The sequence below is a fragment of the Astyanax mexicanus genome, chromosome 16 (assembly GCF_023375975.1).
Source record: "Astyanax mexicanus isolate ESR-SI-001 chromosome 16, AstMex3_surface, whole genome shotgun sequence".
In the NCBI taxonomy this organism is placed as follows: domain Eukaryota; kingdom Metazoa; phylum Chordata; class Actinopteri; order Characiformes; family Acestrorhamphidae; genus Astyanax; species Astyanax mexicanus.
The window spans coordinates 10567860-10595764 of NC_064423.1; the positions used below are offsets into that span (position 1 = coordinate 10567860).

Genomic DNA, 27905 nt, shown 5'->3' on the forward strand with positions numbered 1-27905 from the left:
CTTTTAGCCAATCGTAGTCAACCTGGGGGCGTGGCCTGGCGGAAAATAGGTGCGCCAAACCTAAAGCGAGGAGGCGGTAAGCTCACATGGGTGCAGTGGAGGACATCTGGAAGGGTTTAGCTTTAGTTCTGCTGTTGGTAACTTTGAGAAGTGTTCCTGAAACTCACTGCAGCTTAAACATGTCTTTTATAAAAGTGGAGGAAAATTCAGACTTCTCTTACCACAACCTGCCCTATGGAGTCTTCTCCACCCAGGACAATGTGAGTAAAATATTAACTACCAGCGGCTACTTTCTGCTGCTTTCTACTGGGGGAACTGGGTGGAATGAATGGGAGGCCAATGATCTTCCAGATGTGCAGTGTGTGCATGACTCTGCTGTCTTTATGATAACTGGGTCTGGATCAGTATCAATATAATGAGCCTGTTTTTGCATGCAGAATATTTGTATAATTTTTAATTTCATACAAACATAGTGGAACAATACACTTTTCAATATTTACTCTGAATTAACACATTATTAAAACTACAGAGGAAAATTAACATTCCCTTAGAAAAAAACTTAGAAAAACTTTTTTTATACATTTTATACAGATTTCTTGGATTTTCTTTTGATTTTGTTCACCACCTTCACAGTGCTGCATGATTGAATTTAATAATACTTTGTTAAAGTGTAAAAAGCACCATTAAAAATATATATATATTTTTTTGTCAAAGTGTCAAAGATTGCTTTTTTTCATAATTTAGGCATTTGAATTGTTTTTATATAACTTTTTCATAAAAATATCAAAGTATTTGTCTTCTTGAAAATGAAACAATTTTAAGGTTTATGCCAAATGCCAATTTTCACTAAATTTGTCCATTCCGTCATGCAGCTTTTTGTGCAAATAAAAAGTGATTAAGATGGAAAAATATGTTTTTTTTTTTTTACATTTTAAGGGCTAAAAGATGGTGTGAAAATACAATATTAGGTAAAATATTATGAATTATACCACAGTTAGTTCCGACCCTGCAATGTGATTGGCTGAGAGGCATTCTGCGAGTGCCATCATCAGCCGGTAATGCACTGTAACCGAAGCTCTCCATGTAGTACTCTGCCACATACAGGTAACCTAGCAACGATGCAGCGCTTACAAGCCAAACAGCAATTACACTATTTTAACTTGTGGAGTGTTTATAACCAAACCGATTGTATTTTCTCATCCTCCTTAACTCAAAATCTTTCAATAAACAGCGATAATGGAACTGTAGTATAATCGCAATAATACACCCGAGGGTCATATTCAGTTGTTTGAAAAGAAACAGTATAAAAGTTGGAATATCACTGATGTTAAACATCACTTTTTTAAGAGGCAGAGTTAGTCCAAGATGACTGGGTGGTCAGGGATTCTTGGACACAACTTTAAACAACTCAAAATTTTTTACAAATTATTTAGTTAAATGAATGATTAAAAAATCTAAAATATTTTGAGATTCTTTAAAAAAAATGGGTTATTTAACCACTTAAATTAATTATCCAGCTTATTCAACAGGCAGCACGGTGGACATGGCAAAACTCTCTAAAAAACTCCCTAAAAATAAGTAAATCTTAAAAAATGTATTGTTACAGTGTTTGTATAATTTTTTTAAAATTATGCTGCAGACATAAAATGCATGTTATATTGTTTTTCACCAATATGTATAAATATGATTTGTTTTTTAAGCCTCGGCACAGGATTGGTGTTGCTATAGGAGACCAGATTTTGGACCTCATTGTCATTAAACACCTTTTCAATGGACCTGCACTTGGGAAGCACCAGGATGTGTTTGACCAGGTAAGCTTTACCCTCTTTTTCAAATCCTTGGAGATAGGCCTCTAGATAGGCCATATTTTTTTGTCATTTTTCTTCTTGAGTCACAGTAAGGTGATGTCTGGCCTATGTAACAGACACGTAACATCACGCAGCGACACAAACACTGGAGGGAGCAGAGAGATGTGCGTTTTCTAGCTGGAAATACAGAAACTATTCTGAGTTAGTATCAACTAAAGATGACAATATCAAGGTTTTTTGTTCACTCTGTGCTGGTGAAACACTGCTACCTAGCTTCAAAAACACAATTTCAAATCTCAAAGATGGAGTGAAGCTTCCAATAAAGTGAATTTTTGTAAATCTGTTATGTTGAGGTTGCAGTAACTTAAAGTAAATTAAAAGTAACACAGTTACTTTCATGGGAATGTTAGCACCTAATATGACATGCCAAAAGTCATGGAACAGGAACAGGTTTTGCATCCCAAGATACGTTTTATTTATAATTTTCTCATATATATCTTTACTGTACTCATAAGCCCAATCTATATGTTTTTATTTGCTTACAAAATCACCATATAATAATTTGTAATATGGAACTGCGGATCTTGCTCTTCTGTTTTTTCCTTTTCAAATGCTGATGTATCCAATTTATTGGGCTTGTCTACTAATACCTTGGGATATGATTTTACATACAGAAATTCCAGATTTAATTGAAAAATCTAAAGAGCTTAGACGTCCTAAATGGCTTTTTTATTATTTTATTTATGAAATAAAATTAACATTATTATTTTTTATGAACATTATTATTCTTAGAATAAAAACTTTAATTATGTTAATTCTAGATTTATAACTTTTTTTCATTTATTCAATTTATCTTTAATAATATCTTCTTTCTCCTGCCAGTTATAAAATATATATCTATCATTCAGTTATTTAGTTTATGTTTTAGTTTATATACAAAAAAAAATATTAGTATTTAGATCTTTAACAATCACATGATCCATATTGATCTTGCAGCTCCCAGCATGCCTCAAGCAAACAGTCAATAATGCTTTCTGTGAGAGCAGTGGTGGAAGCTGACAGGGAGTTTATGAAATTAACCTTTTCCAAACAAGTCAAGTCATTTTCTTATTTAAACAAAACCTTCTACCAGACTGTTTCCAAAACGTATTCCTATTCAACTCTGACATCCATCACCTCTTTACCAGAGCCTCTGACAACCTACACCCCACATTTTATAGAATTGTCTACCACACAATCTAAGAACTTGCAATAATCTAACTTCCTTCAAAAAGCTAACTAAAGACCACTTTCTTTTACAAGGATCAGTTATTACTTAAAAATATATTACTTTACTTTAATCATCCTGCACCCATCTGTGACTACCTATTGATGCTATTGTTTTTGTTACTGACACTATTATTATTCCCTCCTTTCTTTTTTTCTTCTAATTCCTTATCTCCTTTACGTCTCTATTTCCTTTACTTCATATTTTGTATATTAACTTAAAATGTAATTCATTTAAATACAATGGGAAAGTGCCTAGTACAAGCCCTGTTGGCTTTTTTGTACTTTCCCTGCACTGTTATTATTATTATTACTGCTTTTGGCCTTTATTATGTTTTTGATGTACTGTGCATAAATAAAATTAAAAAAATATGCAGAGAGAGAGCTAAATGTGACCAGGCTGAAGGTCCACGTGCACCAGACTGAAAATCCCAGTTGTAGAACTCATGTAAAACATGAGCTCTTTTCTCCATAGCCTACACTCAATGCTTTCATGGGCCTGGGCTATGACGCCTGGAAGGAAGCCAGAAGATACCTGCAGAAGCTGCTGGCTGCCAACGAGTCCACACTGCGTGATGATGTGACATTGAGGACCAGGTAAAGACACACAGCTGTAGATCGGAGCTCAGCCAGGATATATGCTAGTTGCTGGTTTTAAATGGCTTAAGCTGGTATTAGATGGCCAAGGTGCTTAAAAAGCTGGTCACAGAGGTGAAACGTAGCCTACACTAGTAAACTCAGATTGGCATTTGATCTTCAAGTTGGTCATAATAGTTCAATACTGCTAGTTCCGTTATACTGGTTGACTAACTGCTAGACCTGAAAATGTTATTGTTAATGTTATCACTCCTAGCCAAGCACAGTGCCCTTTCTTCAAGTCTGAGAAACATGACAAGCAAACATTAAAGCTAATGCTTAAACATGTAGAAATAAAGCTAAACTTGGATAGCTAAAGTTAAACCATAGAGCTAAAGTTAAACCTGTAGAACAAATGTAACCAGGAAAACTAAAGCTAAACATGTAAAACTAAAGCCAAACCTGTAGAGCTAAAGATAAACCTGTAGAACTAAAGCTTAACCTGTAAAACCAAAGCCAAACCTGTAGAACTAAAGTTAAAACCATAGAACTAAAGCTTAATATTTAGAACTGCAGCTAAACCTGTAGTTAAAATTAAGCCTGTAGAACTAAAGCTAAATCTATTGAGCTTAAGTTAAACCTTTAGAGTCTAAGTTTTACTTGTAGAACTAAAAAGCTAAACCTTTACAGCCTAAGTTAAACCTGTAGAACTAAAGTTAAACCTTTAGAGCCTAAGTTAAACCTGTAGGACTAAAGTTAAACCTGGAGAGCTAAAGTTAAACCTTTAGAGCCTAGGTTAAACTTGTAGAACTAAAGTTAAATCTATAGAGCTGAGGCTAAACCTTTTAATCCTAAATTAAACCTGTAGAGCTAAAGTTAAACCTGTAGAGCTAAAGTTAAATCTGTAGAACAAAAGCTAAATCTGTAGAACCAAAATCTTTTAATTTAGAGCTAAAGTTAAATCTACAGAACTAAAGCTAAATCTGTAGAATTAAAGCTAAACCTGTAGTTAAAGTTAAACCTTTGGCGCTAAAGCTAATCATGTAGAACTAAAGCTAAATATGTAGAGCTAAAGTTAAACCTTTAGAGCCTAAATTAAACCCAAAGAGCTAAATCTAAACCTGGGGAAATAAAGTTATACATGGACAGCTAAATCTAATCCGGCAGAGCTAAACTTTAACCTGGAGAGCTAGACCTAAACCTGGAGAGCTAAATCTAAACTTGGAAAACTAAATAGAACTTGGGAGAGCTTTTAGCTTTAGCTGTCAAGGCTTAGATTAAGCTTTCTAGGATTAGGTTGTAGGGCTAAATCTAAACTGGGAGAGCTAAAATAAACCTGAAGAGCTAAATCTAAACTTGGAAAACTAAATATAACCTGGGAGAGCGTTTATCTTTAGCTGCCCAGGTTTAGATTTAGCTTTTTAGGTTGTAGGGCTAAATCTAAACTTGGAGAGCTAAAGTAACCTGGAGAGCTAAATAAACATGTAGAGCTAAAGATAAACATGTAGAGGTAAAGTCAGGAAGACCTGAAGCTAGCCCAGGAGAGCTAAAGCTAAATATGAAGAGCTAAATTTAAACCTGGGGAACTAAAGCTGAACATGAAGAGCAACATTTAAACCTGGATAACTAAAGCTATTCCTGGAGAGCTAAAGCTAAACTTGGAGAACTAGTGCAAACTGGGAGAGCTTTTAGCTTTACCTCTACCAGTTTAGCTTTAGTACTCCAAGTTTAGATTTTGCTTTCTAGGGCACATTTTAGTGTTTTCCTGCTGTGAAAAACTGCTGTCATTATCTAATTTGCTGGATCCAGTATTTTGGCAGTACTAGGGAAAACACTAAAATGTGCAGAGCTGGGAAGCACTGCTGTAGACAATGACACTCTCTTAGTGCTTCATAGTGTATAAAAGTTTTAGAAGAAGATTTACATTTAAAACTCCTCAAATCCTGCATGTGTGTGTGTTTATACTTTCTAGAGCCTTCGTGGATCAGAGATCTGCAGCAATGCATCTGCCAGCTGAGATAGGTGAGTGCTCAGAGCGAGAGAGGACGCCTGACTCACAGTGACACACACTGTCACACATCCTCCATTCTGCTTACTCTGCTTATGGAAGCCATAGAGATGAATAATTCCTTTTATACAACCGTTTTCCAGCCTGTCTTTACCTATTATAACAAACCAGGCTGTTTTTTCATTGTTACTGCTCATGCAGAACTGAGGTCTGTTCTGATTGGATGTCCTGTATTAAACACCTTAAACAACAATTTTAAGGCCAGGTTTATATATATATATACACTCCTGTCCACAGACTCAATTAATCAATCAGACTCTAACCTCTACAAAATGGGCAAGACCAAAGAGCTTCTAATGATGTCAGGGACAAGATAATAGACCTGTACAAGGCTGGAATGGGCCACAAAATCATAAGTAAGATGCTGGGTGAGAAGGAGACAACTGTTGGTGAAATAATATGATTTTTCTGTTTTTTGTTTTTTATATTCTGTCTCTTACTGTTAAAATAACCTAATCATAAAATCTTAAATTTAAAGACTGTTCATGTTGTTGTCAGTGGGCGAATTTACAAAATCAGCAAGGGATCAAATAATAATGAATTGTATATTTAACAATAAATATATGTCAATTAAAATGTAATAATATTTTTTGTATATATATAGAGTTTAAAAAAAAATTAAAAGTCCACTTCAGTTTCTGAATCAGATTCTCTTTGCTGTTTATAGGTATATGTTTAACTAGAATAAACATTGTTGTTTTATTCTATAAGGTACAACATTTCTTCCAAATTCCATATAAAAATATTGCCCTTTAGACCATTTACATACAGAAAATGACAAATGGCTTACATAAGAAAAAAGCTTTCACACTTCAAATAATGCAAAGAAAACATGTTCATATTCATTAAGTTGTATGAGTTCAGAAAGCAATATTGGGTCGAATAACCCTGTTTTTATTCAGTTTTCAAGCATCTTGGCATGTTCTCCTCCACCAGTCTTACACGCTGTTTTTGGATAACTTTATGCCACTCCTGGTGCAAAACAACAAGCAGTTCAGTTTGGTTTGATGGCTTGTGATCATCCATCTTCCTCTTGATTATATTCCAGAGGTTTTCAATTTGGTAAAATTAAAGAAACTTTTTTTAGTGGTCTCTCATTTTTTTCCAGAGCAAATAACTCCTTATAACTCCCACCAATTTTTGACTTAGCTCTTATTAAAATCAGACACTTAATACTCTGCACATCGTTTTCCTATTATTTACACACAGTATAGTTTGAATCAGTTTTACTTCTCTGCCACTAGAGGGAGCTGTGCACTAACATGGAAAAACATCATAGGCTCTGGCGCCTGTTGTCTCTGTTCCACTAAAGTTAATGGTGCTCAGATGTTTCAGAGTAAACATTTGACTGTGTCTGCAGAAGTGATGTAGTTGTATAATGTATTTTATGGAAAGCTTTCTCTATTTCTTTCTTTCTCTCTAATTTTTACCTTTATCCACTTTTTCCTTTCAAAAGGAGACTACACCGACTTCTACTCCTCTCGAGACCATGCCACTAACGTTGGGATCATGTTCCGAGGCAAGGAGAATGCCCTGATGCCCAACTGGTATGTAGTCCGATTACAGCCATAGTCATACCAAAGCATATATATTTGCATTTACACCAGTTGTTTACATATTTATTCTTTAATTATTGTAAATACAGTACCATTAAGTTTTTTTTTTTTTGAACACATTCATTTTCCTACATTGTAAATGAATACTGAAGTCATCCAGACTATGAAGGACTCATGATGGAACCAAGATACGCATAGCTGTCATCTAAGGAAGAGGTGTTTACTAAATAATTCAGTACGTTGGTCTTTATAGTTTGGATGAATCTAGTATAGTCAGTGTAATGTTTAGCAGTTAATTTTTCTGACCGCATCAATCTAAAATTGAAAATAGAAAAGTGGGTTTGAAAATTTAATGAATCCCTCTTTTTTCCATTTAGTATTGTAAAGAAGAAATGGTTTTTTATTCAAATTTTAAATTATCTTGTTTTTCATTTCAGCCTTTCGCAAAAAAAAGTTGAATCTTCTCTCGATTTTAAGATTAGTCATTTTTTGTATTTTGTAACACAAATCTGATGGTATTATCCAACTTGCAAAGTTGAAAAATCAGGGGAAAAAAACGTTTTTAATTTTTAATGATATTTTAATTGTGAGAGGCAGAGATGAAAAATTTAAATTTGAAAAATGGATGAAACTTATTTCTTGTACAATGTATTACATAAAAAAAATAATGAAAGTAATGAAATAATCAGTTTTTAAATCAAATTTTCTAGTTTTGCATTTAGCCTCTATCGGTCAGAAAATGAAATTAACAAACATTACACTGACCTTAGTATTAAACTACAACAATTTTAAAGAGCAATAAAGAATTTTAGTTACATTTAAACTTTTGACTGGTACTGCATGTTTTTCTTATTTTAGCCCCTGTGCAAGTATTGTACACAATACAAATTTGAGTTAATATGTCTTACATATCAGCCCCAGTTTGAACCAATTACACAGTGCTAATTAGGGCTTACATAACATTCCCTTACCTGTTTGTGTCTGTTCAATCTGTTAACATGATGCTAATCGGTGTAAATAAGCTAGCCTTACTTATTAGCATCAGTATATGCTGCTTACATGATGTTAATTGGTGTACATAGCTTAGCCTTACTTATTAGCCTCAGTATATGTTCTCATACAGAGCCTCCAGCCTCCAGACTGTTCTCATACAGAGTTCCCCAATGGTGGAACAAACTACCTTCCACTACCAGATCAGGAGAATCTCTCGCTATCTTTAAGAGACTCCTGAAGACAGAGCTCTTCAAAGAGCACTTACTCTCCTAACACCTCTAACACACTAACTACTTCTAACCCCATTTCCTTCCTCCCCTCCTTCACTTCTCTATCCCTTTATTTCCCTTCGACCTCCTTTTAGCCCTATCTAAAAATGGGTTATCTTAATTCCTATTACTTTTGTACTTCATTATTGTAAGTCGCTTTGGACAAAAGCGTCTGCCGAATGAAATGTAATGTAATGTAATGTAATGTATATGCTGCTTACATGATGCTAATTGGTGTACATAAGCTAGCCTTACTTATTAGCCTCAGTATATACTGTTTACATGATGTTAATTAGTGTACATAAGCTAGGCTTACTTATTAGCCTCAGTATATACTGTTTACACAATGTTAATTAGTGTACATAAGCTAGGCTTACTTATTAGCCTCAGTATATACTGTTTACATTATGCTAATCGGTGTACATGAGTTAGGCTTACTTATTAGCCTCAGTATATACTGTTTACATGATGCTAATCAGTGTACATAAGCTTGGCTTACTTATTAGCCTCAGTATATACTGTTTACATGATGTTAATTGGTGTACGTAGCTTAGCCTTACTTATTAGCCTCAGTATATACTGTTTACATGATGTTAATTGGTGTACGTAGCTTAGCCTTACTTATTAGCCTCAGTATATACTGTTTACATGATGTTAATTGGTGTACGTAGCTTAGCCTTACTTATTAGCCTCAGTATATACTGTTTACATGATGTTAATTGGTGTACGTAGCTTAGCCATACTTATTAGCCTCAGTATATACTGTTTACATGATGTTAATTGGTGTACGTAGCTTAGCCTTACTTATTAGCCTCAGTATATACTGTTTACATGATGTTAATTGGTGTACGTAGCTTAGCCTTACTTATTAGCCTCAGTATATACTGTTTACATGATGTTAATTGGTGTACGTAGCTTAGCCTTACTTATTAGCATCAGTATTTGCTGCTTACATGATGCAAAAGTGTCCATTACTTGTTAGTGTCTGTGTATTCTGATTACACAATGCTAATTACTGTACATAAGATTTCATTCTTTGTTAATTGCCTTTGCATGCTGGGTAAACAATACTTGTTAGCACATGTGCATTAAGGTTACACAATGCTAATTGGTGTAAATAAGCTTCCATTATTCTCTTGGGCCTGTGTGTGCTGATAACACAATACTAATCGTTGTACATAAGTTAACATTGCAAGTTGGTGGTGTGAGGACCTGTGCATGCTGGATACACAATGCTAATTGTCTCACATTAGCTACCTATACTTGTTAGCACCTGTGCATTAAAGTTACATTAAGCTTCCATTTCTCATTAGTGCCTGTGTAGACTGATAACAGAATACAAATCAGTGTACATAAGTTAACATTACTGGTAAGGGTGTTAGGACCTGTGTATGCTGGATACACAATGCTAATTGTTTAATGTAATCTTCCATTACTTCTTACTTCTTCTTTACATGATTCTAATTGGTGTAAGTAATAAGTCAATGTTACTAGTTACGGTGTTAGAGCCTGTGCATACATGTCCGTTATATATGCTAATTGGTGTATATAACCTGTATATGACTCTGTATATGACTCCCTACTTGTTCAGTCTGGTTTCTTTTTAGTTGCTATGCATGCTGATTTCATGATGCTAATTGGTGTACGCAAGCTTCCATTACCAGCTTCCTTGACCAGCATAGGATATGTTTTTTCTGGATGACGAGATGGTCTTAAGATGGATTTTTTTATACAGGGATATCTTGATCACATGATGCTATTTGGTGTACGTAAGCTTCATTTACCATATTTTCGCATTATAAGGTGCACTTAAAATCATTTAAGTTTCCCAAAAATCATCGGTGAGCCTTATAATCCGGTGTGCCTACAGGAGTTTCAGTTTAGATCTCCAGCAACTACATGCTAGCTCTTTTTTTGTCGTTTAGAGGTGAGTATTATTAGCCTGTAGCCTGTTGCCATTCACAGCTAGCACTGCTGGAGCAGCATTAGCATTACCCACTAACCACGATGAGTGCCAGCTTTTTCGCTGTTAGAAGTGAGTATTATGGACCTGTAGTCTGTGTGTTTACTGTGTTAAAACAAGCTACATGGGACGAATTAGAAGGAAAACATGGTGACACCCCTGTGCCTTACTAGTGTCACATAATGCACCTTATAATGTAGTTTGCCTTATGTATAAAAACAGAACAGAAAACAGACATTTATTGATAGTTTGCCTTATAATCCGGTGCACCCTTTATGTGCCTGTGTATGTAGTGTTAATATCTGTGCCTGGTGTCCACAAGCTTTTCTTATCTCCTACCACCAGTTTAGGAAAGTTACATAATGCTAATTGGTAATGTTGTAGTACTCAACTCTGGTCACTGTCTCAAGACCGCTTTCTAGACCAAAAACGAGTGGTCTCGGTCTTGTCTTGCACTCGACCTTGTATGGAACCGGTCTTGTCTCGGTCTCGGGGTGAGGTAGCTAAAATACTAATGTTACCGTGGAGACAACTAATGTTAACAGGACCTTAGAAATGAGCTAGATAGCCTTAGAAATGAGCTAGCTAGCCTTAGAAATGAGTTAGCAAACAATACTAATGTTACTGGGGAGAGAACTACCGTTAGTGACCAGTTAGCTAACCCTAGCGACGAGCTAGCTAAAATACTAAAGTTACCTGGAAGACTACTAAAGCTAGTGACGAGCTAGCTAACATTAGCAACAAGAATCTCTTTCCTACTTCCATGTCTTAACTGATCAGCTATCTTGACATTAGAGGATAAGCAGAAAATGTAAATTCAAATTTTGGCCAAACTATCGCTTTAATGCCTCCAGGGTTTATGAGAAGCAGCTGATTTGTTCATATGTCTTTATCCAGTGGGATGTAGGAGTTTCAGGAAAGCTGACTCACTGGTTCCACTTCACTTTGAACATTTCTGACATCCTGGCGGCTTTGCACCTCTGCTGGCGGGAGGGTGAGAGAAAGAAAAAGACAGAGAGAAATATGCAGCTTTCATTACACGGAGAAGTCCCTGTAGCTATTCTCACGAAACCCCCACCCCTCCTTATTCATCCTCGACACACGGCCCTATGCCAGAATAATTCACCCGCACGTTTTTTTTACCTGCTGCGGAGGGACAAAAAACCCTGACACCCTGCGATGAATTGTGCCCAGAAATACAGTGCAGCGTAATTTTCCTCCGCTCTTACTTACAGGCCTCCAAAGCCTCTCGTTTCGGAGACGGAGAGTTATTTGCCTGCAGGTGGATCGAATTGATGGAAGGAGGACAGGTAGAGAAGCTACAAAATTCATTTCAGTTCCGTTCGAGCTTCAGCACCCACTGCAGTTTCCTCCAGGGTCACTAAATCAGCCTTCGTACTTTCGGAATTGGTGTCACTCCTGTGGGGAGGGGAGTATTCGTCTCACGGAACATGAGTTTAGAAGTGGTTTACATTCTGCTGCAGTTGAACTTGTGCTTAAAGTCAGTGAGGTTTAGGGGAACTAGAGGGTGGAGGTGTTCCACGTTAGTGGCACCAAAATCTACCATGAACTAAAATGCAATATTTTATATTTGAACCAATATTTCTTCAGAGATTTCTCCAGAATCACCATGCAGAATACATTTTCTGTACCATAAAAGTAATTTGGCGCAATGGACTCGTGAAAATAGACTGTTGAACAAAGTCAAGTCAATTTAAGTCAAGAGGCTTTTGTTGTCATTGGGTAGGGTGTAAGGTAGCAAAGAGCATCGCATCGCACCTTGCGCAGGGTGTATGATATGGCCTAGAGCAGGAGTAGGCAATTAAGTTTGGCCGCGGGCCAGATATTTTCCAAGCCGTTGGTGGGCCACAACAAAAAAAATCTGTTTTGGAAAATGAAGTGTATTGGGATGGAGTGCTACAGACTAGTAGCTCTCCAGCCCAGAGGGTTTTTGAACCCAATTGCAGAACAGTTTATCTCAAAGCAGGTAAACCCAAGAAAAAAGAAAAATTAAATAAATAAACATAGCGCCCCTCACGTGTGATCAAATCTGTGTCATCAGGATCGCAGTTCAATACGCTATTCGATCCACTATTGCATCGGCAAGTGAATTGGGACACGGCCGGGAAAAAACACATTTATAAGAAGCTGGGGAGCCCAAGCACAGGCAACTAAAGTCACGCCAAGCGTGACAGAGAGACAGGGGAGGAATGTAGACAAAAGTTCACCAGAGAAGTTTTTGTTTTTCATTATCGATCATTATAGTTCAAACAACCTCACAGGCCAGATGTTTCATGCTTATGGGCCACATGTCACAGGGCGCTGTTAACTGGATATTTCTGGTTGGTGGACTTTTCTTAGTCCACCAGTGACACTGACACATGTTTAAAAACTCCAGCAGCACTGCTGTGTCTGATCCACTCATACCAGTTCAACAAACACTAACCCACCACCGCCATATCAGTGTCCCTGCAGTGTTGAGAATTTCCCACAAACTCAAATAATTCCTGCTCTGTGGTGGTCTATCCTGTGGGGTCCTGACCATTGAAGAACAGGGTCAAGGGAGGCTAACAAAGTATGCAGAGAAACTGAAGGACTAGCATTCAAGCTTCTAGCTAGTCTGAAATTATAGAAGTACAAAGTGTTTTGATATAAAGCCATTAAGCTTAGCATAGTTCAAGCTTACAACATTTTTATGTTTTAGCATAATGTGAAGCATTAAATTAATGTTTTGCCAAGCTAATACCCAGCTGACCCATTACTGACCACCTGATGGACGTCGCTGCTGTGTCTGGGCTCTGCTGCCACATTTGCATTGGCTCGCTTACTGCACAACACTGACACCTTTAATTTACATCAGTCTGCATAAGTACAGTGAACTGAGTGACCAGTTCATTAAGTTTCCTTACAAATTCAGTTCAGCAGGCATTTTATTGGAAACACTTATCATAGACGTTAGAGTGCAGACCTCTAGGTTACATCTACTTGCAGAATTGTCTAGTAGTACAGTTTTAAAGCAGCATTATGGAGAGTTGAGATTTCTTTTCTAAACTAGGACATTTTCATTGAAACACCCCCACAATTCAGATTAGAAAAAAATGTCCAATTTCTACTCATGGTCATAGTCTTGCTAATAATGCTAACCTCAGAAAAAGCTAACATAAGCTAAAATAACCTGAGACATAAAGTAGGACTTATTTTAGCTTGATTTCTGGAATGATCATCTCAGTCCCCAGACCTGAATATTATTAAAATCTGTGGTGTGATTTAAAGCGGGCTGTTCATGATCAGAAACCATCAAACCTGACTAAACTGGTGATGTTTTGTAAAGAAGAATGGTCCGAAATATCTACTAAATTTTGATGTAATTTTTCTGTTGGGGTGCCCAAATTTATGCACCTGCCTAATTTTGATTAAAGAATTATTGCACACTTTCTGTAAATCTCATAAACTTAATTTCACTTCTCAATATCACTGTGTTCATCTGCTTTATGATATATTTAACTGAAATTGCTGAACCGAACAACCAATGATATATAATAGAAACTTTGGTGCCCAAACTTCAGATATCTTTGTCGATTGCCTGTATTTTGGGGGGAAGCTGTGGAGGAGGAGCTGTGCAAAGTTGATTTTCTGCCAGAACTGTTACTTAAGTGAAGGATAATGTCAGACAGGTGGAGGGAGAGATAGATAGCGCGTGGCCCCGTCCTTCAAGCGTGAAGAAGGAGACGGGTGGATGGATGGTTGATGGGAGCTACCTCCACTCATTATTGGCTCTGGAGGAACAGGCTGACAGTTAGTAACATAATGTAAGGAATGATGGAGTGATACAGTGATTTATTTATTTATTTATTTATTTATTTATTTATTTGTGTATACAGGCTGAGGCTGCCGGTGGGGTATCACGGCCGAGCTTCATCTGTGGTAGTGTCAGGAACCCCTATTAGAAGACCTCAAGGCCAGATGAGGCCAGACCCAGGTAACGACACACAAACACACACACACACACATATAAATTTAGGCACATATTAAACACATATATATATATATATATATATATATATATATATATATATATATATATATATATATATATATATACAATTTAGATTAATAACCCTGGTTTTAATCACAGTTTTTATGCATCTTGGCATGTTCTCCTCCACCAGTCTTACACACAGCTTTTGGGTAACTTTTTGCCACTACTGATGCAAAATGTCAAGCAGTTCTGCTTGGTTTGATGGTTGTGATCATTCATCTTCATCTTGATTATATACCAGAGGTTTTCAATTTGGTAAAATCAAACAAACTCATAATTTTTAAGTGCTCTCTAAGCTGTATATTAGCCGCACTGTTAAATAAGCTGCAGTGTTCAAAGCGTGTGAAAAAAAAAGTAGCGGATTATTGCCCAGAAATTGTGGTACAATATTGCCATAGTTAACATGAATCTTATTGGCCCTTAGATAGAACCTTGTGGAACTCCATACAATACAGTATACAGTATATTCATCTTAAACAAGTTCCCAAGTCCCAAAAAATCACAAAAGTAAAGTAAGGAACAGTTTGTGGTTCCAGTAAATTACTTTATCCCCCCTGTCTTTCACCACTGAGCACCATGACCCAGCACATTTCAGTAGCAGCCATGTCAATAGACCTTAATTGCTCTAACCGCAGTACCGCAGCCCCGTGGCCACAAGACGCTGACTAATGGTAAAAGTCTGAAGGAACTCTGCACGGTTGGCTTGCGTTAAGTTGCTCAAAGGACTACAAGGTTAGTGCTCTTATTATATCCCCAAATATTAGCCTTTGATCAGCCGCCTTATGCTGTCATCCGGCCCGGGCCCGAACGAGGCTGCAGCTTGACAATTCGGTTGATCTAAACAACAGGGTTACAAAGCTGAATGTTAATACAGCAGGGGCGTTGTGTGTCTGCTGGAGCGTGCTGGAGTGGACGTCAGGCCAACTTGTCAAAGCTGACTGTAATTATTTATTTATCTATTATGCTTTGTTCTCTTTGTTTTCCAGCCAAACCACCTGTATTTGGGGCTTCAAAGCAGTTGGATATTGAGCTGGAAATGGTGAGGAGCTCTTTTGCGATATGATATGTTGTGATATATTACTATTCTCTTGACACAGTATTTCACGCCTTACACATACTTTTTGGCTAACATCAGTACAGACCAATGGGGTCCTGATATAGTTCCTAGGGGTTTGCAATCATGATGCTATTTAAGGATTTTACAAAAAATGTGCAAAGAATAATGCGTAATTTATAGCTACTTGACGCATATTGCTGTTGGACGCTGTTGGAAATATTGGAAATCTAAGCTTACTGTAAATAAATGCTGGAAATGGTGGAAGCGCTTTATTTTTTTTATTTTTTTTACCCAAATAAATGGGTTTCAGGAGAGAAATCTGTGTAGATTAATATTCAGTGCTCGTTTGACAAAGTTTTGTTTTTTTTATTTAAGTTTTGTTTACTTTGTTTAGTTTTCTTGACTATATGCCCCTCATCCTCTTATTGACTTTATGTTAAAAGACGTGTCTTTATCTGTGAACAGACTCTGTTATAAGCCATAGGAAAACTCCCAGTCATGTTTCAACCCACAAGCCTCCTCATAAACAACTCATAACTGGTTTCACCATTGGTCAGCAGTGTTTGGAACTCTTCTATGGATACTGTTTTCCCCCAGTCTCTTTCTTATTATTAAATCATTAACACTGACCTTAACTGAGGCAGGTGTGACCTGCAGTTCTTTAAATGTTCTGGGTTCTTTTGTGACCTCCTGGATGAGTTGTCCATGCCCTTGTGGAGTAATTTTGGTTAGCCAGCTACTCCTGGGAAGATCAGTGTTCCACGTTTTCTCCATTTGTAAATGAAATCTCTTACTGTGGTCCACTGGAGTCCCAAAGCTTTAAAAATGACTTTGTAACCTTTTCCTCACTGATAGATGATCAGTGACTTTGTTTTCTCATCTGTTTTTGAATTTCTTCAGATCGTGGCATAGTGTATTACTTTTTGAGATATTTTATTTGCTTCAGTTGTTCACCGACGTGTGTTTCAGAACTTTCGAATCGGACAGTTATTCTCGCCTGACACTCTGGTTAAAACTCCACCCTCTTACTAGGTCTGCCTGACAACAGAGCGATCTATATTCTGATTGGCTCAACGAGAGAACATTATAATATGCAGCCGATGGATTGGCAAGCGTGAGAATGTGTGTGGCCATGTGTGGCCTGTGACTTGAGAACACTGGCTATATTGATTTGATTAGTTTTTCTTTCCTTAGTAAATGAAATCATCATTTAAAAAGTGCTTTTTATGTTTTTAGTCAGGTTATATTTGTCTAATATTATTGTTTGTTTGATAATCTAAAAAATGTATGTATAAAATATGTAAATAAAGTAAAAAAAAATCTTTTTAATGCCACTGTATATTGCCCACCCTATACTGTTCAGTTTTTTGTTTTTTTTGTTTCACCTTGAGTACATTAGCAAATTTCATTTTTCAGAAAGCAATTGCATTGTAATGTACTTTTATATAACAGTCATTTGTGAATGCCGCATAAAACCATACACATTATTTAAACTTCACACTTGGTTACACTGTTGGAATTAGTCAATATGCACTGCTGCAGCTATAACATTCATAATTTCGTTGTGTGTGTGTGTGGATACGTGCGTGGTTTGTAGGCATTCTTTGTGGGTGCTGGGAACAAACTGGGAGAGCCAATCCCCATAGAGAAAGCCCACGAGCACATTTTTGGCATGGTCCTGATGAACGACTGGAGCGGTGAGTGTTTTCCTATTTTCCATCAGCAGTCCCTCAACAGCTGGGTGTATAGAAAATAACATTATTTATGATTTCAGCATGGCTCAGTATGCTCCAACTCTGACTGTCTGAACAAAAGCTTGTCCAAACCAGCAGAATAATAAACACACGCTTAATATAAGTTAATGGAACAAGATTTTATAACATTTACTTTACACAATATAATGCAAAAATGCACTGAACAAAACTGATCTTTAGGCAGGTGACGCCAAATCGACTCGAGTATATAGCAGTGCTGGGCAGTATACCAGTTCATGTGGTATACCGGAGGAAAATTTAGAACTGGTATGCATTTTTCTCATACCGCCATACCACTAGAGGCGCTGTGGAGCGCTGTGTAGGAAAGCACCGCTAAAGAAACACATTAGAAGAGCTGCTTAGCTAACGCTAGCCAGTTAGCATAACAAGCTAACACACTGACGGTTGCCGCGCATGCGCACTGCAAAATGAGCAGGGGGCATAGATCCCTGAATTCTAGATAGACGGTGTTTAAACTGATTATAATTCTGTTAAAATGTATAAGCCTGTGGTGTTTTTATTTATTTATTTTTACATACCGAGTCTAAACTACTTCACATTTTATTAGTTTATCTTTCTGTAATCTAGATAGAGTGGGAAATAAATTACAAACAAAATACAAACATCAACCAGAAAATAATTTATAATTAATAATAATTATTAATTAATAATTATTAATAATTGTCTTTGTCCTTGAGCAGTTGATATATAAACTGTGCATTTTACACGTTGTCAATTTAGTATTAACGAGTGTGTAAGACATTTTAGAAATTTAATAAGTTTACCATTATAACAAACCTGTTTGGGTTATACCCATAGTGCGCATGCGTGCGAGTAACTATAACCCTATTTAAATATATTAATACTGTAGCTTAAAGGATCATATTAATGCACACTAAACTGAATGTATTTGTTACCTGGAGAACCAAGTGAATTGTGAAGAACTGATAAACAGCTATTTAAAAACTTTGATGCCTCTACTGGCTTCAATAATAACATATTGTAAATTAAATATTGGTAACTTGTAACTTGGATTCAGTTGAGCTGCTCGGTGTGTGTATATATTCTCCGGGCTATCTGGTGCACTGCAGTAAGATTATGATGAAAATGCGTGATGAAACTTTAACCTTGGGTTTTTTCTTGTTATTTTGAAACTGTAAAATATATATATTTTAGTTGTAGGCCTTTGCCTTTTGGAAGTCAGATGGGCTTTTATTCACTTTCTCAGTAACAGAAAATTTTGACCAGGGTGTCGATACTTTAGACTCTGGTATTATACTTTAGGTATTACATTTGCTGCAGGTGGAGAGCTGAAGCCGCCTCTTGTTGGCTCTGAAATATGGCGCATTTCACACAGGGCCACTATAAAACTTCACAGAGGCCCTGACGGCCGAACCGGACGACGTGGCTGTGATTTACTGCTGTTTCCCGGTCATGCCTAAATGGCCCTTCAGAATAACCACCGCCGTCAATTTCTTTTATTATTCCGTTACCCCTGCACTGCCAGTCTACAGTGGCACCTTCCACATCACGCTGCGGCCGATATCGTTGCTTTATGACCGTTTAAGGACGCCCTGGTAATGAGAAACTCTGAAAGAGCTGGTGGTGTGTTGGAGTCTGTTGTGTATGTGTGTGTGTGTGAGAGAGAGACAAAGAGAGAGAGACCTTACCGAACAACCCTGTTTGTGTAGCTCCTGTTTGGAGTAGATGAATGAATCATTAATTAAATATATGATATTAATATATACTTGCTTAAATTGTACAATGTAAAAATAAACAAAATATTATTAAGTGAAAATATCTAATATTATCAAGGCAATAATTCTTATTTTTTCACAGAAAATCATCAAGTGTAAGTGTATTTTGCTTGAATGTTGGAACAATGAACTTAATCAGTCTCATTTCTTACTTATTTCTTACCTTATTTTAAGTCATTTGAACTCAAAAATGAGCACAAAAGTCATTCTGATTCTTGTGTCCAAATTTAAGAGATGAAATCAGGGATTTGGCTTGATTTCAGTCTTACTTTAATTTAGCTTATTTTAAATCTTACTATGACTTACTATGACTATGGCTTAATTTAAGCATTATACTTCTTAATCTGTCTGTATTTTTTCAATTTTTTTAATGGCTCTTAATTATCATTACATGATACCTCCTCGGTCTCACTCACCTCACTATTGACTGTTTTCACCTGTTTTCCTGTCTATATATACCGTCTCTTTGTTCAGTTGTCTGCCAAGTTTTGACTAGCCACCTAGAATTAATAGCATTTTTGTGATTGTTTTTCGTGTATGACTTTTTTCCTACTTTATATGGACTCAGATTCTTGCCTTGCACTTTTTTGCTCAGTTATCCAGTCTTGTAGTTTTTGGTATGCTTCTATTGCATTGCATTTTGTCCTAGTCTTGTAATAAAGCCTTGTTCATTTTTTAAATCATCATCACATTACACCTTCTTGATCTCACTCACCTGACTATTGGTTGTTTTCGTCTGTTTTCCTGTCTATATATACCATCTCCTTTGTTCAGTTGTTTGCCAAGTTTTGACTAGCCACCTAGAATTACTATCATTTTTCTCATTCTTGTTTTTTTGTGTATGATTTTGCTATTCTATATGGTTTCAGATTCTTGCCTTGCACTTTTTTGCTCAGTAATCCGGTCTTGTAGCTTTTGGTATGATTCTATGTAGCATTTGTCCTAGTCTTTTTATTAAGCCTCTTTCCTTTTTTAAATCTGCATGTGTCTGACTTCTGTCCAGTCCTAACAGCTGTGTATCATCCTCTAGTACTCCTTTGGAACTAAGGAACACAAATAAAATGACATTTTAATGCTAGTTTACAGGTTTATTTAAATAAAGCATAATTATTGTTTTTTACCAGTTCCATAGTGCAGTTAGCAGCATGCCAATCCCTGATGGGGAAAGGAGATGCACTGCTGTTTCTTTTCTGCCGTGTCGTTTTGGGTAGTTTGATTCTATGTACTTGAGCAGCTCTAAAGCGCTCGACTGAAGAAGAAGCTGAAGGTATAATGGAGGAGATTATTGTGAAGTTATCTGTGAGCACAGCGGACTCACCTACTCTCTGTTTCTTTGATTCTCTCTCTCTCTCTCTCTTTCTAGCGAGGGATATCCAGGCCTGGGAGTATGTGCCATTAGGTCCGTTTTTGGGGAAGAATTTTGGGACCACCATCTCGCCCTGGGTCGTTCCAATGGAGGCCCTAATGCCGTTTGCAGAGCCAAATGTGGTTCAGGTAAACACAACCACACCTAATGTGTTAATTAATTAATTACATCACACTTTTTTGTGTGAACCAATGAAAAAGGCACAAAATCATGATAAAATATAATTTCTATTGAAATGTAATTTCAGATACTTTGTACATTAGACTGCACTTATAATTAGAGTTGTCAAGTAAGGAAGCACAAATACCTTATCTTATTTAGGTTTAGAAAAACGTTTTTTCTATACTTTGCTGAATTATTTTTAAGGCTTCTACTCTACATTTTCACACAATGATCTGAACTTTCTACTCCTTACATTAAAAAAAGCCTTGTTACTCCTATTTCATTTCAGCTCGTTTTTCATTCCGGTTTCTTGTCATTAAAAAAGCCTATCCAGATAAATCTCTCCATCCAGATTGAATGGATCTGATTGTGGTTGGATGTAGAGAAGTATAAACAAATTCCATTCCGACACTAGAACATAGCAGACGAATGTAGTCTAGTGTGAAGATGATCTCTGGCAGACACTCAAGAGAACTCCAGACAAATGGAACTGTATACTCAAACCAAAACCATTTAGGAACCTTATTTTAAGTGTGTGGAACTGTATACTCAAACCAAAACCATTTAGGAACCTTATTTTAAGTGTGTGGAACTGTATACCCAAACCAAAACAATTTAGGAACCTTATTTTAAGTGTATGGAAATGTATACCCAAACCAAAACCATTTAGGAACCTTATTTTAACTGTGTAGAACTGTATACTCAAACCAAAATGATTTTGGAACCTCTTTTAAAAGTATAGATCTACACATATAAACCAAGAACTATTTTGGAACCTATTTAGAAGTATAGATCTATGCATGTAAACCAAAAACCCTTTAGGAACCTTAATGTAAAATACTCAAATCAAAAACCATTTAGGAACCTAATTCTAAGAGTGTAGAGCTATATAATCAAACCAAGAACAAGTTAGGAATCTTTTTTAGGAATATAGATCTGTGAACCCAAACCAAAACCATTTAGGAACCTTATCTTAAGAGTGTAGAATTTCTTAGCAAAGTGTAGAACTGTATATCCAAATCAAAAACCATTTAGGAACCTTATTTTAAGATAGTATAGTGGTATACCCAAACCAAACATTGAAGAACCTAATTTTATAAGTGTAACTTGTTGTCTAAAACGAATGTGCCCCAATCTGATTTAAAACATAAATGTGCTCTATAAAAAGGCTCTCAGAGATTTTTGGGTAGTTCTTGGCACTTTGTTTGCAACAGTTGATTTTTGATTATTGGACCAGCTGGGATGCCAGTTTCAGCAGCCTATGAGTGTGCAGGAGCTACATTTCCAGCTACAACATCTGTGTTGCAACAACAAATGTGCCACAAGATGCCAAATGGTACATGTGTGCCTCCATGCCCGGCTCTATCTTATCATGTATCCAGGCTTATCCTTTTTTCACCAGCTTATTGTTACATTTGCACAATTGCACCGAACCAAGAACCATTTAACATCCTTATTTTAAGAGTGTAGAACTGTGCAGCCAAGCCAGAAACCATTTAGTAGGAAACTCTGCAGATGTAGCTCTTTTTGTTTAAAAATGATCTTCTTATCTGAGGTTAAAAGGAGAAGCTGGGCTGATCTTAGTGAAGGCCCCATTGAAGGAGATTCTTCAGAGTGACGACGGGAACAGAGCAGACTGCAGACTTTGCATATTAGGGGCAATGAGACGTGCTGAAGTCTGTTCTCCTGAGTTATTACCAACTGCTCTCTCCAGCCGGACCCAGCAGAGCAAGGCAGTTCACTCCTTCTACACGCTCGTAATGTTCATTTCAGCTCAGGGAGATTTTACCTGCTGTCTGCAGAATATAGAATCATACTGTGAATGAAGGGAATATTCGCTCACTGGCCACTTTATCAGAAACACTTGCCTTGCACTTTATTCGAAAAACCTACTAACATGCGCACAATTTTAGGAACCAAAAAAAAACTTAATCTCCAAAAATGGTGAACCGAAAAAATGTTTTCACCGAAAAATTGTGTGAACCGAAAAAACTTTGTCTCTGAAAAAACTTTGTCTCCAAAAAAACTTTGTCTCCAAACAATGTTGGGAACCGAAAAAACGTTTTCTACGAAATATTTTGTTAACCGAAAAAACGTGGTCACCAAAAAAACTTTGTCTCCAAAAAATGTTGGGAATCGAAAAAAACGTCGTCTCTGAACAATTTTGGGAACCGAAAAAACGTTTTCTCCGAAAAATTTTGGGAACCGGAAAAACTTTGTCTCTGGAAAATCGTAAAAAAATTTGTGCACCGAAAAATGTTGAAAAATTTTGTGAATCAAAAAAAAAACCTTGTCTCCAAAAGAACTTTGTCTCCAAAAAAACTTTGTCTCCAAACAATGTTGGTAATCGAAAAAAAGTTTTCTCAGAAAAAAATTTGGGAACCGAAAAAACTTTGTCTCCAAAAAAAATTTGGGAATTGAAAAAACGTCGTCTCCGGAAAATATTTTAAAAATTCGTGAACCGAAAAAGGTTGAAAAATTTTGGGAACCAAAAAAAAAACTTCATCTCCGAAAAATGTTGGGAACCGGAAAAATGTCATCTCCAAATAATGTTGGGAACCGAAAAAACTTTGTGTCCGAAAAAAGTCCCTACTAACATGTGCTTCCACTTACTGATTAGGGGCTTCTACTCACTGGCCACTTTAGTAGAAACATCTACGACCTTTTGCATCCACTCAATGACTAATTTATTAAAAACACATACTACCTTGTGCATCAGTTCACTGGCCTGTAATTAAACATTTATTGACTTTTTTTAAGGACCCAGAGCCCCTCCCATATCTTTGCCACCAAGATCCCTACACCTTCAACATCAACCTCTTTGTCTCAGTAAAAGGTATGTTTTATCTATTCACTACTACATAACTGTAAAACACTAATGCCTGAATTACATAATACAAAAAAATGTTGCATTATACTGAGATGAACACATCAGGTTAAATTTTAAATCTAGAAGAAAACCTTGCAGACAGAATAAGATATGTATGAAGTTTATTTGTACTTATCTTCACTAAAGTATTTCACCCTCTGCTAGGTGAGAAGATGAGTAAGGCATCTACCATCTGCAAGTCCAACTTCAAGGTAGGAGACCAGTTTGCTTTGTGCATTGTGTGAATGAGATAAACCAACTTCATTACTGACCACAGTTATTACACAATTATTACAGTTTAGCTAAAAAACAACATTTTACTTTGCGGTATTGCAATAATTTTAAGCGTTTATTATTTTAAAAAGCTTAATACAACATGCAGGAGGCTTCTGTCTGTTCACAGGCTTTTGCCCAGCCACAAGCCTCTGCCCAGTAACAGGCCTCTGTCCATGTTCATACTTCTGCCCAGACACAGGTTACTGCCTAGTCACAGGCTTCTGCCTCTTCACAGGCTTCTGCCTCTTCACAGGCTTCTGCCCATTCACAGGCTTCTGCCCATTCACAGGCTTTTGCCCAGCCACAGGCTTCTGCCCAGCCACAGGCCTCTGCTCATTTACATACTTCTACCCAGCCACTGGCTTTTGCCCAGCCACAGGCCTCTGCCCAGCCACAGGCTTTTACCCTTTCACAGGCTTCTGCCCAGCCACATGTTTCTGCCCAGCCACAGGCTTCTGCCCATTCATATGCTTCTGCCCATTTACAGGCATCTGCCTCTTCACAGGCTTCTGCCTATTCATAGGCTTCTGCCCAGCCACAGGCTTCTGCCTCTTCACAGGCTTCTGCCCAGCCACAGGCATCTGCCCAGGCACAGGCTTTTGCCCAACCACTGGCTTTTGCCCATTCACAGGCTTCTGCCCATTCATATGCTTCTGCCCATTCACATGCTTCTGCCTCTTCACAGGCTTCTACCCATTCACATGCTTCTGCCCAGCCACAGGCCTCTGCCCATTTACATACTTCTACCCAGCCACCGGCTTTTGCCCATTCACAGGCTTTTGCCCATTCACAGGCTTCTGCCCATTCATATGCTTCTGCCCATTCATATGCTTCTGCCCATTCATATGCTTCTGTCCATTTACATGTTTCTGCCCAGCCACAGGCTTCTGCCTCTTCACAGGCTTCTGCCCAGCCACAGGCTTCTGCCCAGGCACAGGCTTTTGCCCAACCACAGGCTTCTGCCTCTTCACAGGCTTCTGCCTCTTCACAGGCTTCTGCCCATTCACATGCTTCTGCCCAGCCACAGGCTTTTGCCTCTTTACAGGCTTCTCCCCAGCCACATGTTTCTGCCCAGCCACAAGCCTCTACCCAGCCACAGGCTTTTGCCTCTTCACAGGCTTTCTATCCAGCTACAAGCCTCTGCCCAGCCACAGGCTTTAGTCTCTTTACATGCTTCTACTCAGCAACAATCTTCTGCCCAGCCACAGGTCTTTACTGAGGTATAGGTTTCTACCCATTCATAGGCTTCTGCCCATTTACAGGCTTCTGCCCCTTCACAGGATTTTGCCCCTTCACAGTCACAAGTCTCTGCCCAGTAACAGGCTTCTTCCCAACCACATGCTTCTGCCCAGCCACAGGCTTTTGCCTCTTCGTAGGATTTTGCCCAGCCCAACCCTAAGGCTTGTAAATGGTGTGTCCACAAACATTTGAAAGTGTAGTATCAAGTTTAACCCTAAGTTACACCAATAAGGGAAAAGCCATGATCTATGGTGGTTACAAGGAGTTAACAAGGTTAATACCTGTGTGTGTCTATAATCATGCACTAGCTTTATTAAATCATCAATACTGTGTGTTTCCCCAGTATATGTACTGGACAATGAAGCAGCAGCTGGCCCATCACACAGTCAACGGCTGCAATGCCCGTCCAGGAGATCTTCTGGCATCCGGGACCATCAGTGGACCAGTGAGTTTGTTTTTGTATTTAGAGGTTGTTCTAAAAAAAAAAAACAGCTCTAGGTAATCCCAGGTGATCCATGCTTTTCTTTCTAGCTCCCAAAACGAGCCAGTGAGAACACCCTGTACCTGGAACAGATATCAGATCTGTCCTCAAACACTCACACTGTGTACAATGATGTTAGCTGAGTGTCGGATGGCCTACTGCCATGGTTCTGCTCTGAAGTCCTAAGAAGAGATACTAATGTTCTAAGATTTCATACTTACAAATGTAGTGTTTCCATCCGTTTATTTCGAACCAGATATTGTAAAACATAGTTTTACAATTTATGCATGAATGGATGGATAGATGGATAGATATACTCTGTATGTTAAAGACTCCTGTGTGTGTGTGTGTGTGTGTGTGTGTGTGTAGGATCCTGAGAGTTTTGGTTCCATGCTGGAGCTCTCATGGAGAGGCTCGAAGACGATTGATCTGGGTGGAGGAGAGAGCAGGACTTTCCTCAAAGACGGAGATGAGGTCACCATTACAGGTGGGGGGTCTGAAAGGTGTGTTTGTGTATATCGTCGCTGTCCAATCAAAAAAATACTTCAAATATCTCCAAAACAGCAATTTTACAGGAGCGAGAAAAAACATTGTAAACTTTCAATGGAATTCAATGTAAAAATACTTTATTTCAGGTCATTTTAAAGAGTTTCTATTGGTCCATTTATCAAGATATTTTGGCATAGTGTAATGGACAGTTTAGCTGTTCAAATTATGTAGTAAACTAAAAATCGACAAAAATGGAGATATGTGGGGTTTTTTTTTATTGGAAGCGACGAATACACTGTATGAAAAAAGACACATATGCATGTTTTCCTCACTGTCTGACATGAAAACAAAACAAACCTTTCCTTTTGGCCACTCTGCCAAAAAGAAGTCAATAATTCCAAAGAAACATAAAAAGCCAGATTAATGTTTGTAAAGGAACAAATACCTTCATTTTTGTGTATTCAGGAATAAGAGTAAAAGAATCAAATGGAATCAATCTGTGTTAAAGTAGAGAAGTTAATGTGAGGACTCAGGATTCGCTGAATGGTTTGGCTGCAGATTTACAGCTGTATTGACCGACCATCTGTGAATGTGAAGCTGTAACTCTTACTGTACTTTACCACCGTTCTTTACTACACATGTAAACCGTTTTTCATTTTAATGCATTCTTTCTCTCTCTCTCTCTCTCTCTCTCTCTCTCTCTCTCTCACACACACACAAACAAATACATACACACACTACTCACTTTCTTTCTCCTGTTCTCTCTTCCTTTTATGCACATTTCCGACTTCTGTCTCTTTCTTTCTCCCTCTCTTTTGCTCTGTCCTTTTTCCCTTTCTTTCTTTCTTGCTTCTCTCTCTTTGCTTTTGCTTCTCTTTGTTTTTCGCTCTCTCTCTCTCGCTGTCTCTCTCACACACTGCTCATTTTTCTTTCTCCTGTTCTCTCTTCCTTTTATGCACTTTTCTGTCTGTTTCTTTCTCCCTCTTTTTTGCTCTGTCCTTTTTCCCTTTCTTTCTTTTTTGCTTCTCTCTCTTTGCTTTTGTTTCTTTTTGTTTTTTGTTCTTTCTCTCTCACTCTCTCACTCTCTCTCCTGTTCTTTCTTCCTTTTATACAAATTTCCGACTTCTGTCTCTTTCTTTCTCCCTCTCTCTTTTGCTCTGTCCTTTTTTCTTTCTTTCTTTCATTCTTGCTTCTCTCTCTTTGCTTTTGCTTCTCTTTGTTTTTCGTTCTCTCTTTCTCTCTCTCTCTCTTTTACACACACACACACTACTTATTTTTCTTTCTCCTGTTTTCTCTTCCTTTTATGCATATTTCTGACTTCTGTCTCTTTCTTTCTCCCTCACTTGTGCTCTGTCCTTTTTCCCTTTCCTTCTTTCTTGCTTCTCTCTCTTTGCTTTTTCTTCTCTTTGTCTCTCTCTCTCTCTCTCTCTCTCTCTCTCTCTCTCTCTCTCTCTCTCTCTCTCTCTCTCTCCAGGTTATTGTGAAGGCCGGGGTTACCGTGTTGGTTTTGGTCAGTGCCAGGGGAAAATCATTCCTGCCCTGCAACAGTGATGCTAACCCTCTCTCCCTCTCTTTGTCCATCCCTCCATCCATCACACAACCTCCAGGGCTCATCCTGCACCAGATTCAGTCTTATCAGTCATGTTTAAATATTCATGACCTTTTTAAAATCTCTCTTAACGGAGGCCAAACACTGAGTTCAGAACTGAAGGCCAGCTGCTTTTATTAAGCTTCCACTTTTTAATGATTCATTTTTTTTAAATATATCAAAGCTTGTTTCTCAGTGCAGAGTGTGTGTGTGTGTGTGTGTTTGAGTCTGTGGTTGGTGTGTGTGTGTGTGTGTTTTACCTACAGCAGTATTATGTTTATTTGTGTGTTTGTTACCCAGCGTCAGCTAATAAAAGTTACTGAATTCTT

General features: G+C 37.6%; 1 protein-coding gene across 1 annotated transcript; it reads left to right on the top strand.

Annotated features, from left to right (window-relative positions):
• The first annotated feature begins 66 nt into the window (after positions 1-66).
• Positions 67-27905, top strand: fah (fumarylacetoacetate hydrolase (fumarylacetoacetase)). Its single transcript, XM_007258155.4, has 14 exons — positions 67-260; positions 1701-1811; positions 3550-3671; positions 5623-5672; positions 7175-7265; positions 14381-14478; positions 15525-15577; positions 17193-17292; positions 20470-20600; positions 23395-23470; positions 23669-23715; positions 25362-25463; positions 25869-25986; positions 27463-27905. Exons 1-14 carry the CDS (start codon positions 87-89, stop codon positions 27537-27539), a joined length of 1350 nt encoding a protein of 449 aa, XP_007258217.3. The 5' UTR covers positions 67-86; the 3' UTR covers positions 27540-27905.